The 14,331-nt window shown below is 36.8% G+C and overlaps 1 protein-coding gene across 1 annotated transcript in view; it reads right to left on the bottom strand.

Annotated features, from left to right (window-relative positions):
• Positions 1-14,331, bottom strand: part of Tmem260 (transmembrane protein 260) — a 57,660-nt gene that overhangs the window by 23,120 nt on the left and 20,209 nt on the right. Inside the window, exons 4-9 of the mRNA XM_005399195.2 lie at positions 11,840-12,017; positions 9,833-9,946; positions 5,955-6,134; positions 4,190-4,230; positions 1,401-1,484; positions 156-270 (exon numbers count right to left, since the gene is read on the bottom strand). Coding sequence (XP_005399252.1) covers positions 156-270; positions 1,401-1,484; positions 4,190-4,230; positions 5,955-6,134; positions 9,833-9,946; positions 11,840-12,017 — 712 coding nt within the window. The remainder of the gene's footprint in view (positions 1-155; positions 271-1,400; positions 1,485-4,189; positions 4,231-5,954; positions 6,135-9,832; positions 9,947-11,839; positions 12,018-14,331) is intronic.

Raw genomic sequence — 14,331 nt, 5'->3', positions numbered from 1 at the left:
CAATGGGTTAATAATTTAACTTCTGATCTATAAAAATTGTATATATATGACTTTATTCCTGAAATTGTTTGTTCTTCTACAAAGTTCATGAAAGGCAGACTTGTACAATCTTCATAAACTCCTGGTTAAAGAATGTACATGTAAGTACAACTTACCACACCCATGAAAAGTGGTTTTGAAATATCTAAATTTGCCCTCCAAGCAAAGAACAATGAGTAAATGTAAAACATTCCAGTAAAAAGCCAAACTAATGATGAATTCTGTCTGTCCCTACAAAAACAAAAATAGAAATTATCTATATGCATAAACACCAATAATAATACACAGCTTTAAGCTATAGGAAAAGTATTTCCATTTCCAAAACTTACCATTTTTAAGAAGAAAAATCTTAGCTTTTAAAATCTGAGTAGGAATAGACAACCAAAATCTAGTAATAAACTTGAATTGTATATTGTAGGCAATTTAAGTTGGAACTAGGAAGCAAAGGATATTCACAGACAGAATATAAACTATTCCTCTTGTTAAATTTCAGAAGTAATCAATCATATACAACAAAAGCATTATTTTTGTGCTTGAAATAATAAAGATTTAAAAGTGACATATCTCAATGTTGGTGAGAATTTAGGATGAGAATATGTTAGTATAACCTTTAAGAAAAATTAATTAAATAATATCTCCATGAGGAGCCTTAATAATACTCATAATCATTTACTCATTCATTTAAAATTCAAGTATAAATCTTTAAGCAGTAAATAGAAATATGAAAAATATCAGTGCATAAAAATACTCTGATAAGCATTCATAACGGTGGAAAAAGTAGAAGCAATCAAATGATTCTCAAACAGGACAAGATTTAAATTTACTTTTCTATGCTCACAGGATGGAATATAGGCATTTAAATTGTTTTAATTCTAATTTTTTGGTATGGGAAAATGTTAACAATACAATGTTAAGTATTATGCAAATAAAACTTCTACATGTATGTACAGGTTTATATTTACATATAAATAAATTCAACAGATGTGAAATTATAATGAATAAAAAATTAATGGGGACTAAGGTTTTCTTTCATTATCAGAGGAATTTAAATAGTTATTTGCTTTCTTTGTAAATTGATAATAACAGCTAGCTGTGGGCAGAGTAAGCAATCAAAACCAAAGTTTGAGACAGCAAATGACCTGCCTCTTTGCATAAACTGATCATTTTCTGACACACTGATTTATAACCAGAAGATAAAATGAACCAGGAAGAAAATGAGCATATTTGCCTTAGAAATAGCTAGCAGAGCCACTGATTTGGAACATAAAGAATATGGCAGTGTTCTGCAATGATATATGGAAAACATTAATCCAATTAATGACCATGGTAAAAATGACAGGAAAAGGAATTATTTTACTCACTTTCTTGCTGAATATACATTCGTCCAAACTGCGAGGGCTTGAATATTGAGTGAGAGTTCTGTCCTCATACTTGTTACTTGAGAACTGTGAAAAACAAACCAACTTATTGCTGGGAGAAAACAAGTTCGGGTAATTGAAAATAAAATATTCTCGGTAGAATGTACTTGATTATCACCATACAAAGAGTTAATACTTCTAAGATGTTTTCCAATTGTAATTTTTAATTATCAACATGTATATAAATAATTCTTTTATATTTTTAATGCTGATATTCTGAATGGATATTCCATCCAGTATGCTAACTTGTTTGAAAGGGGCTTTTGAATTTTATTCTGTCAATAATGTGGACATGGTCACTAGTAATTTAGTAATTGAAAATAAAATTAATTAAAAGTATTTTCTGGAGAGTAAATCATGAAAGGAAAATAAAAAAGGCCAAGAGAAAGATCCTCTGACCACTAAGAAGCATACTTCAAGTGTTATTTAAAATGGCCATTGCTGTAGCAGTCTTTGATTTTTAAAAAAGAAACAATTACACACCATCTCCAGGAACTTTCTTCTTCCTACTGGCAATTTTACTGGAAAAAATGTGATGCCATAATTACAGAAACCACACAATATGTATTTTACTAATGGAAGCTCATCTACTATGAGAAGTTATCCTAACTCATTTGCAAATGTACTTGAAAAATTGATTTTAGCATGAGGTGCATTCCTTCAAAAGAAATGAAGCCAGTCTCAAAATTAATTCTTAGAGATCTGTTGCTTAAACATAAGCTCTAAAAGATGGTCACTGCCTAAGGTTAGATTCAATAATTTCCTTATACAGGATTGCAATTTAGAGATATGCACAGGGAAAGAATTTAATTTGCTTGGCTAGAAAAGGGCAGATGATTAGGTTCTATCGCTCTGAAGAACTTTTTGTAATGCATTATTAGTTGTCTTTTTCAATACTCCTGTCCACCTGAAACAATGGAGGACCGGAAATGCTCACTCTGAGTGAGCTCGGGCTCTGCCTCTGGGTTGCAGACCACCTAGCAAGCAGTTCGGAAGGGTGTGGGCATCATTTTGGTCTGGTCTTTTTCTGGGTATGAAACCCAACAGCTACTATTCTAATGTAAAGGAGGGCTTTAAATGCCCCCCTGAGGTGACTTTTATGTACAGATAACACGTTGGATGCATGGTCTAAGATTCTTCTTACGAGAGGTTAGGGCCCCTGTGGGATTTGCTGAAGTAAATGTGACCTTAACCCTGCACGCTGCCCTGTGCCAGCCTGGGGAAAGTGAGCAGAGAGGAGTGTGGAGTAGAGAGAACACAGCGAATTAAAAGAAACTGAGCTTGCTGCTTTCTCCTCGCCAAACACAGGAGTCACAAACTCTAAGTCAGACATAAAAAGAAATACTTAAAATCAACTAAGAGAATCATCAAAAGGCTGTGTAAGAATAATTGTTGACAGGGAAATGTTTTCCAGATGTGTAATGTGAAAAACAGTACGCTAATAAAATAGCATGTATAATATGATTTTTTTTTTTTTTTTTTTGAGGCAGTGTCTCCCTGTAGAGCCCAGGCTGGCCTTAAAATCATGCTCCTCTTGCCTTAGCCTCCCCTGAGGGTTGGGTTACAGGCATGTGCCACCACACCAGGCAATTATCTCACTTAAACGAATACACACAGATACACACACACACACACACACATACAAACACATACACATACACACACAATTTATAAAAGTTCAAAACACAGAGAAAAATGTTAACAATCTAAGAACAGTGATTATCTTTGCATGCTGGGATTATAGGTCATTTTAATTTTCTTATTTTTGTTTACTTAGTTTCTAATTCAATAATAAGATAATGTATCTATAAAAATATAATGTAAAGATATATATCTTTCTGGTGTGGGGAAAAGTTGTTTATAAAGAAAGAAAAGCTGACTGGAAGTTAGCACACAAGGCAAACTGACAACTTAAAAACGGCCTCATATGTAAAGTTGAAATATTCTCTTCATACTTTTTTCAAATAGTCCTGAGAGTTCCAAACTGGTAATTAGCTAGGCGATCACTTTCATGTTATAAGAAATCTATTTTATTCAGGAATTTTAAAGTATTATAGTTGATATGGATATTTTTAAATTGGTGTGCATATTTTCAACTATCTCAATCTAAGTACGTTTTAAGCAACTATTAACCCATTTTTAAAGAACACTACTGGATAATATAGATGAAAATATATTTGCTTAAGCTGGCTCTAATAAGGTTGGATCTTAAAAATATGTAAGTCAAAAACAGAGCTTATGACAAGGACAGCCAAGAAAAGTCACAAGAAATATTAATACATAAATTAAGCTCTGAAGAATTAAAAACATACTTCCAGCCAAAATAACAAGAAAATAATTGTCAAACTATGAAAATACAATGTTATAAAATTTCAGTTAAATAAAGACAATATAAAAACCCCAGACAGAGAATAAATTATTTACAAAGCAACAGTATATTGGGTAATTTTGCATTAGATTGGAAGTTGACACATTTTAGTTTTTTAGGTTCTATCTATTCTCCCAGTATCCTTATTCACGGTTGTATTTACTGCTCACTTTAAGCTTTATCTTACTGAGAAAAATGCTAAAATATATCACAATACAGTATTTGCAAACAACTATTAATTATAGAGATGAAAACTAATGCTCAGACATACTTCTTCACAAAGAGAACCCAGCAATCCTTAACAGACATTTAAAAGAACTAATGGAGATTTATTATAAAATAGTTTTAAATATTTCATACTCACAGCAGTATTTTAGACATACTGGATCCTATTTCAGATTTGGCCTAAACACAAAAGAGAACACTTATTTGCATAAGCATTAAACTGCAGCTTTGTTACATTACTGCATTTTAACAATCTTCACTTAAAAGATACATGTTTTCAATATACAATGCATATTTCTCTTCTTTTAAAGTCCACAAAGCCTTGCTGGATTTTTAGTCAATAAAAACAAAACTTGGACAACTTTCAGCAAAGATATTAGAAATACCTAGCTAAAAAGTAGTTCAACTTTTCCAGCAGGAATGATCAACACATTAACAAATTAACAGACTTTTTTGTGTATGAGACAGGGTCTTACTGTATAGTTCAGGCTGGCCTTGAGTTCACTATGTAGCCCAGGCTGGCCTTGAACTCTCAGTGATCCTCCTGCCTCAGCCTCCTGAGTGCTGGGATTATAGGCATGCCTGGCTATTAACAGACTTTTAATACTTCTGTTATGAACACTTCTTCTACTCTCTTTGGAGCATTCTGACTAGAGTCCATTATAACATGGTAGTCCATAATTTCACAATTATGTGTGAATGATACAAAGTTCAAATTGGATTGATCAATATAAACACAGTTGAATTTAAAATATCAAACTTTCAAATGTCAATAATATTCATCTTATTAACCCATTTTTATGAAATGTCTAGTACCTATATAAGATATATATAGTATCTAATATCTATATGTTAACTATACATAATAAATATTTAAGGGATAAAGTTTTCTTTTTAAATATAAGATCCACCATTCATTTAAGAAACAAAACCTCAGGGCTGGGGATTTAGCTCAGTGGCACAGCACTTGCCTGGCAAGCACAAGGTCGTGAGTTCAATTCTCAATACCAGAAAAAAAAACAAAACAAACAAACAAACAAAAAAACCAGAAACAAAACCTCACCAAAACCACACAGCATCATGAAGCCCCCACAAACTTCTCCCTCCTTAGCCCCCAGAGGTAACTACGACCTTGAACCTGGTGTTCATGACTCCCCTATGTTTTAGAAATACAGAGTTTTACTACTTTTGAATGTATCTTTGAATAAGACTGTCTAGGCTTGCAATGTTTGGAATTCTGTATAAACAGTATCATACACCATACTCTTGAGGCTCTCTTAGCGATGCACGGAACACAAACCATGGGAGAAACCCTTGAAGAACTGCCTATACCAAGGTAGCTGTTGTTTGTCCTTTGTTCAGGTGACCTTTACTGTAACTATATTTAATTTTTTTTCTTACTACATCTCAGGGAAAACAAGACCTTCTGAATTTCTTTATAGCACACTATTCCCATTTACCGAACTCGTATTTTACAAAGCGTTTACAGGTAGGTTTTCTGTTTTAAAGACTAATTAGTAACATGAACGTGTCCATCAATTTGTTTTAAGGAAATGTTTTGGAAAGGTAAATTAAAAATTTTGAGGTCTCTTTCCCTCAATTCTTTTTCAGATATGTCTACTCCCAGATCAAGGGCCCACACGGCTACCCTATGCTAACAAGACTGAAAATCTTCAGCCTAATGCCTGTCATCCTGAAAAGTATATCCGGGCTATACAACAGTATGATTTTAGGCCAAATGGTTCTGATATTTTTCTAAGTTATGTTAAGGGACAAGTTTAGTACATAAATGACTAGATGAAAATTCTAACCACTTTCATTGATAAACACTGTTTTCTCAATCAAGGCCCAGGCCTGAAGTTTTGCCACTTCTTTCCTTAGCAGGGCTGTAGGCGCACGCTTACCAGGCTGAATGTTCCATATTCTTCCCTGAGAAAATGTGTCAGAAACCCGCGCACTGTGGTCTGGTCGCCCCAGGTCCAGCGGGCCTGGTTGAGGTAGGATGAGACAGGGAGGTAGAGGTAGGGTAACAAACCAGCTGAAAAGGCCAGACTCAGCTTCAGCACGGATCCCAGGGACAGCTCCTGCAGCAGAGCACACGGGTGGTGTGGCAGTGTTTATTTTAGTTGATTTGTCCTGAAACTTACATGTTTGCTCAAAGCTCATCTCCCAATTTATATCAGCTCACTACCAAGTACTATGCTAACCCTTCCTATTACTGTGGATTACTAGGAAATTGCACCAGCCTGAACTCCTTTACCTGGCAGGGGAAATAGAGGCGAAGCAAACATATCAGCAACGATGTGAGAGTATCGTGTTTACTGCCGTCTTTTACATTTAAAACCATGTCACAGAATGCAGCACTGCACAGCTGAGATAAGCACTTGGGACTGATAATGTGTTGCTGGCCTGATTTTGCCTATGTCCCAAATACCGTTCTCACACCGATTCACCTCGTCACCGTCATTAGGAGTGAACCCCAAGTATATGCTTTATTCATTTATATAATGACAGTGTAATTCTTTGTGAAAGGGCTCTGAACATGTCACAGAAATGTTTGGCACAAATCAAACTAGCCAATATATAACCTCCAGGCTCACCTAATTGTTTTTGCCTCTCAAGTTATATTTAGGATACAACATTAAAGGAAATGTGTTGTTATACATAACAAGTGTTTTCTCAAGTATCTTATTTGGGAGAAATGTATTTCTGATCTGTACAAAAACAAAGGACTCCATCAACAAAGTTTCACAATGATTAAGTCCAAAAGAATATAAGTTGTGGTATTCCAGAAAGACAAAACACTGATTGCTTTAATAACTGGGGAAAAGGGGTCTCTTACAAATATCACAATTGGAAATTTCCAATTTTCTTTTACAGAACAGAGAAATTAATCTGTGCAAGTGAATATAAGAACCACGGTTCACATTTGCCAGAAGTAGAACAAGCAGTAGATTTATATTAGCATTTTCAAATAAACACTCTTAATTGAAAATGAAGTGTTTTTGTTGTAGCACTGATTTCATTTGCGATTTCCATAGCAGTAATGAGATGCATGAAAAACGACAGCATGAAAAGAGTGCAGGAATCCCTAACCTCATAGCGTGCCTCTGCAAACCTTAAAAGTGCTTTCCAGAGAAGTAAATGTTTATAGTGTGGCAGTCAGATGCAGCTGCTGCAGCATTTTTATTCTGTGCGAGAAATAAACAGAAGACAGTTCTACGAGAGTGGTCACAGAGCGAGGAGGGCGGCTCTGAGTCCCAGCTGCACCGTGGAGTCACCTGGGCAGTAAAAAGGATGCCCAACAAACCGATGCTTAGGGCTCACCCTGATCAGTTACACCAGAATTATGTGGGGATGGGAGCAAATGTGCAGCCCAAATGCACACATGTACCGATGCATCTACATGTATGGAAACATGTGTACATATGTGTCCACACATTTGTTTTTCAAGCTTCCCAGATAATGAGGTGTGCAGCCAGGGTTGAGATTAGCCAACTCGGCACTCCCTGCCCTCAGGTCACCTCATAGTAAGATCCAGCAACCCGAAGACTTCACTGTTGACCCTCTGTCCCAGCCTCTGCTATCTAAATACGGACTTACAACAAACATGCAGAATTTCATCATTCTTCCACAGCCTGCCTCCATCGCAGGCAAACAGGCACCTAAGCTATCAACGCTGAGTTCCGCACGAAGTGTCAGCTAACACAAAGCATCTGTTTTGGGGGTTCCTTCCAGGGGATGCACCTCTCTAACGTCCGCTTGGGTTGGAAGCCCACTAGGACGTGTGTCACGCTGCCTGGTCACCCACCTCTGTGCATCTGTTGATCCATGAGAAACTTATTTGGGATTTCTCTGCTCTGCATTCCATATAAAAATCTTCATGTTTGAAAAGATCGTATAAAGACATTTCCCCATACACTAGGAAACCTAAACCCCGCCTGCTAGGGTGTTTAATATCCCTGATATGAGTCATATGAGATTGACTTCATAGAGCTCAACTCAATTCCAAGAAGAAGATGCTCTTCTCTGTCAACTCTTATGCTTACCTTTTATTTACTCTTTAGTCACATCATAAGAATGTTATAATCACGTTACCCTTTTTGCTTTGTTGCCAAGATGCTAAGAAACAAAATGTGTTCAAGTATAGGAAATTCAACCACAAGGTATGATAAAATAAAAATACAGCAAATATTAAAAATTTTTCAATTTTATTTACACTTTCAGGTTCTCCCATAGGGAGACAATACCATGTTTACACATGTAGGTCTGATTTATTTCACTTATGAGTATGGTCTCTAGTTGTATCCATTTACCTATAAAAGCCTTGAGATTATCTTTCTTTAGAGCTGAGTAATGCTCCATTGTATAAAAACACCACATCTTTTTATCCATTCCTCAGTTGATGGGCATTTGGGTTGTTTCCAAGATTTACCTATGACAAATTGCGCTGCTATAAACATGGGTGCACACATAGTAAAGGACAGGTTGACATTAATCCCCCGCCCCTCAGCATTCTCCTCCTCTGTTCAAACACACTGATCTCATTGCCCTCCCCACTTCTGAATGGAAGTCTTTTTCATGAGTGTCTTCCATCGTGCTGTCATGAGCACTTGAATCAACCCCAAATACTGACCTTTCATGGTCATTCTGACTATGAGGAAGAGCCACAAGTGACAGCTCTGATGAATAAAACCGATGAGGACCCATGGTAATGTTTTTACAAGCCTGCCTTTCCGTCAGATAGTGGCAGGCACCCGCATTCACTGCATTTTTGATCACCTTCGTTACAGACACAAAATAGGACTTCAGGAGCTGCTTTAGAGAGTGGCAAGGGCAGGAAAAGTGTGTTCAAAGTGAGGGGGAGGATCGTGAGGAAGAGTAATGGCAATGTGTCTTTCAGTGTAATGAGTTTCTTTAAACATTCACTGTGTGTTTTGATCACCCCTTGTATCTAAAGCTTTGGTATAATTATTCCCTTATTTCTATATCTAATTTTATTCTACACAGTATGTGTTACAAATAAGTGCAGCTCTTTCTCCACAAAAAATAAAGTCAAAGATGTCAACGCCAGCTTTGTTCACAGAGAGTCGCCCTTCAGGAGGAAGCTTAACAGAATAAAGGGCATTTACCCTCCCGGCATTCGTACCTAACCCAACCTCCTGCCTTTCCCTCGCCCAAATCTCTCAGTGCCGAACAAAGCGATGTTCCCATAGTGCTTTTGCTGCCATTCTAATTAACAATAATTTTTCTTTCAGAGAAAGATGAAATGAAGATAAATCATTTTTACTTCTAGGGAAACGTATTCTAAGAAAACAGACTGTTACTTTTCAGAGATTTCAAGGAGTTCACAGGAGCAGTGACATGGTCAGTTTGCTGAGAGCTAAATCTCTAAGCACGTGGTGCAAGCACACGACACAGGGCAGGCACGCAGTGTGCAGTAAAATAGTGGGTGATATATTCCTGGCACCCACCTGTGTCTTCGGATGTGTAAGAAAACCATCACGGAAATTTAATATCCTTTTAGCCTATTTTCATTGAGGTGCTGTTCTGAATCACGGAGAAAATTACAAAATAGGCCAGATGCCACTGCAATCAATACTGCATAATTTTTGTAAATCCTCTTTTTTTTTTTAAGTCAATACTGTTAAGGCCAAAGGCTATTTACACTTTACCTAAAACCCATGAAAAATTAAAACTCCAGGTTTTCTGGTGGCATAAATATTGCCCATCACTTAAATGAAATATGATGCATTTTTATTTTGATAATTTTGAAACCTACCTTCTCTTTTAAAAGTTGAAAGAGAATCCAAGGTATGATGCATAAAACATAGATTACTATTGTGTGCTGGTTACACAAACTAAGGCCACAGCAGAAAGCACCGATTTTAGCTATCTGAAAACAAATAGAAAAAAAAACTGAGTTAGAAATTCACCTAAAACTCTAGCACAATGACAAAAAGCTACTCTTACTATTCAAACCGAATATTTTGAATCATCGTTCAGGATAAAATCAGCCTTTCACATGCAAATAATTACACTTTATCAGTCACTAATATTTATCACTATCATTTTTTGAGAGAAGGTCTGGTCATGTTCTCAAAGGCGGTCTTAAACTCATGATCTCTCTGCCCCAGCGTCTGTGTGTTAAGATTATAAATTATGGTCCACCACACCCAGTTTTATCATCAATTTTTGTTAATGTTTCCAATTCTCATCAAACAACTGCAGTTTGACCTTAAATGACTATCTTCCAACTATCAAGTGCTAACATATAATTCCTATTATGTCTAATTTTAGTCTATTAGCACGTGTGCAGTATATAAGGTTTACATTCCTTGTGTGCAGTTGGTATGTGTACTTAACACATTTTCATTCCTTTTTCCATCCCCTACTCCTCCTTCCTCTCTCCATCCATCTTTTGCACCCTTCCTTTCTCAAGGAAAATTTACAGCTATTAACTGAGCAATTGTGTTTTACTTTTTTCTTACTATATGCATCAACATATTACACAGCACTTTATACTGTACTCGGAGAGCTGGGTAGTACCTTTGCCTGTTTGGACACGTATTCCTTTCTCAGTTGAGACAGGCTCTGCCTGACCAAACTCGTCAGGCTCCTCTGAACTCTTCTAACTCGGCCCTGACAGGGGACAAGCGCACCCAGCATGCAGTGTCTTCTTTTAGCAAGAGCTCTGCGGAGTCCGCTCAGCCAGAGCCCTCACCTTCCTTGTCTGGGCACCTGGAATCTGATCTCATGCCTCTTCCTCCACTCCATCCTGCAGTCACCCTGGCGGGAATCCTGTTAGGTTAAAAGAGCCCGGTTCCCATCAGCCGACCGCCTCCCCTCAGGAATTTTCATCCCCTGACCCAGACCATGTTCTGGGTATCAGCTCTCACCTTTCCTGTATGTGGAATTGAGCCTGATCTCTCTCCCTCATGACAAAACCCCACTGCAGTTGTCCCTATACCTAAAGCTGAATCAAGTGTGTCCACAGTTCTCTACCAAGTGTATTAAATAACTCTTTCTTTAACAGAATGAGAAAAAGATTATTTCAAACAAAATCTCTAGTAGCATCATGGACCTGTTCATGGGAACAACAGCTAAGTCATAATGTTCTTTGATTTCTATATTCTTTGAGAACATAAGGCTGCCCCACACTAAGATAATCTAGCAATTTTCAATGTGTAGATGCCAAGCTATTAGAAGACTCTGCAGTGGTTTTTTTATATGTATGTTGAAAATTAGTGCATATTAACTTTACAAAATATTGGCTTCATTGTGGTCAGATGTTTTGGTAACAGTGTAACCTCTTCTGGGCTACTTTTTACATTTCATACTTTTATTTTAAACAAATACAGATTTGATCATTTTCACAATCTGTGTACGTCAATGAACCATAATGATTTATAGTGCAAGGTGGTTGGTCCACCTAGAGCCTGGTACTTTACAATCACACACACACACACACACACACACACACACACACACACACAGAGTGATGGATGAACTAAGCAGACTGCCTTTCCTCTAGCACTCAAGGAGGGTTTCATAATCCTTCCTTCCCCATGAAACTTCTCAACTCTGAGGAGAAAAAGTCCCATGTCCCATGAGGGCTATTGTGGGTTATTCACAATTGAAGGACAGAGAACATTCTCTCTCTTATGGCGAGATTACCCTGACAGTAATCAGAACAGATAAACAGCATCTAAACCAAAGTTAAAAGGAAACACAGAATCTGTCTAAAAATTAAAACAAAAATGATTTCACTTTGATCAAAATAGGTTACCTTTGATCTCTCCTTTGCAGTTTCCGCCTCCTCAAAATGTACAGTAAGAGCCATAAGCAGCCCCACAAACAGATTGTTTAAGCTAAAAACCTCTGCTGCAATGGACCACTGCCATGTTAGACGCGAAAATGAAAACACCCCCGCAGCAAGGATTCCTCCGGCACGCGAGCCAGAAAGCCTGCAAAGACAGATAACATGAAATCTTCTTTCCAACAGAAAGAACTGACTCTATTTGCCTTTTCAAAAACTGTACCAGCAGAAATTATGACAGTCACCCATCCAGCACCTGCCCAACACATTATATGGTTCAGACATTACTTCATGGAATAACTCCTTCCAACAGACTTTAATTAGAAAGTCCACAATCTATTAGCAAACAAATGAGCAAAATTACGGAGAGAATGAAGTTTCGTTCTCTAGTGTAACCTCTAGGACTCAAGCCAGTTCAGAAATGAAGAAACAGTAGCTAGAGGTTGCATGTGTTAGTTCAGACTATCTCAGTAAAGAGTGATCTCCGTAAGTCCAAAATACGTTTAACAGTAAAAATCAATACAATGTCAAACACTTCATCAAGAACATCATTCTCAATTCCTGTAGGGTGTTTGGATCCAGGTCCCTTCTTCTGCCTTTACGGTCTCACTTAAGGCAAAGAATATTTTTGTCACAATATTTGATGATTTTAAGATATAGCTAAGTTCTTAGTGTCTAAGTTTTTTTTCTTAGACAAAGTTGAAGTTTGAGATGCTATTTTTAAAGAGGAAAGTAGGCATATGAATTTCAACAACACCACAGGAATCATATGCAGTGCTTGGAAACAAATATCTCCTTCCCAAATGCCAATAAGAGCAATGCATTTCAAACCATCAAGAACCAGGAGCTCCATTCAAAGAACTGGTCTAAATCAGGTAATGTGTGAACACATCAAGCCAAAACAGCTTCTTTGTGTGCTATACACCTAAAGCTATAAGTATCAATGCTACTACTGAATATCTACTTTAATAGTGTTAGGAAATTCAGCAAATATTACTGTGTCTGATAATTATGACATTATCTGACTCCAAGTCATTAATTTTTAACTATTATTTTGTGTAAAAAATTATGATGTAATTCCATAGATACTAATTAACTATTATAAAAAAGAGTTAGATAAAAATTTTAGTATCATTGGAACTGGAGATACAGCTCTGTGGTAGGGCTGTGCTGAGCATGTCTGAGGCTCTGAGCTCAATCCCTGGCACCAAAAGGAGTCTAAAGAAATTTTAAAAATTTTTTAAATGAAAAGAAAGGAAAGAAAAAGAAACAAAGAAAAATTCAGTACCACCAAACTTGCTTTTTTTCTTTGAGTTTCTGTTGACAATTTATTTCTGTTCTTTCCCTTCTAAAAATCAGTAGTTTTCTATTTCAGAGCTAGACACTGTCCCACAGTCCAAGTCAACACCCTAATAAAGTCATTTCCTCCTTCCAACTTATTTTCCTATCCACTTATTCTTTTCAGTTTATACTCCACCGCCTGAGACCAGAGGCTTAACTTGTCTGTTGTTTTCCAAATATCCTGCAATATGGCATAACAATAAATTTCCTAAAATACTTGCTTTATGGCTACTCAGCCTCAAAAGTGAAGGTCACTTCAATACATGCAGGATAAATTCTAAATGTCAGACTGGAATCCAGGCTTCCAATTAACTGGGTTCCCTCACCCACAAATTATCAACTAAACAAATGTCTCGGTTCCCTAATATGATATGCCCCTACACCTTTGTCATGCTAAACCCCAGAATGTCCTCCCTGTTCCTTTCTACTTATTCAAATATTAGTGTTTTCTCAAATTTCTCAATTCCCAGCTTTCTAGCCCATCTCTGAACATCTGTAGCCTTTAACTGCATCAGTTATTTTGACCTTGCTGTTGAAATGTGAATTGGATTTATATTTAGAGCACCTAGCCCCAAGCATGCAAAGGAAACTTAATGAATAAATGAACCTTAAAGTATTTCTAACACTTGAAAGTTTCATCTAACTGTATTGCTCTGGAAAGTCAGCCTAAGAAGTGAGATTCTGTTCTCTACTCAAAATATGAAATGGCACCCTGGCGAGATGGCTGATTCCAGGGCAGGAGTAGCTCAAGTGCAAAATGAGTCCGAAACATCTTGTCAAAATAAGATTTTTTTTAAAAAAATCAAGTTTTTTAAATGACAAAATTGAGATCCAGAGAGGCCAGGTAATTCTCCCAAGTTCTATGGCAATTAAGTGGCAGAATTGAGATTCAAATTGTTAATAGAGCCTTCTAGTATTGTTGTGATACCGGGTGAAAAGGTGGGTGTGTTGATGTCAGTTCAAATAATTCACTCCAGATTAATGATAAATTGCACTTTTACTTGATTAAACATTATCTCCTGGAATGAAGGGTAGGCTACAATAAGTTTTGTTAATTATTAGAATTGTGTCTATGTCCATGTTTTATCAAAACAATCCACTACAAGTTTAAGACTATTCAA

The sequence above is a fragment of the Chinchilla lanigera genome, unplaced genomic scaffold, assembly GCF_000276665.1.
Source record: "Chinchilla lanigera isolate Chin_1 unplaced genomic scaffold, ChiLan1.0 scaffold00065, whole genome shotgun sequence".
Taxonomy (NCBI): domain Eukaryota; kingdom Metazoa; phylum Chordata; class Mammalia; order Rodentia; family Chinchillidae; genus Chinchilla; species Chinchilla lanigera.
The sequence above is the reverse complement of the archived record's forward strand: the minus strand, read 5'-3'. Positions and strand labels throughout refer to the sequence as shown.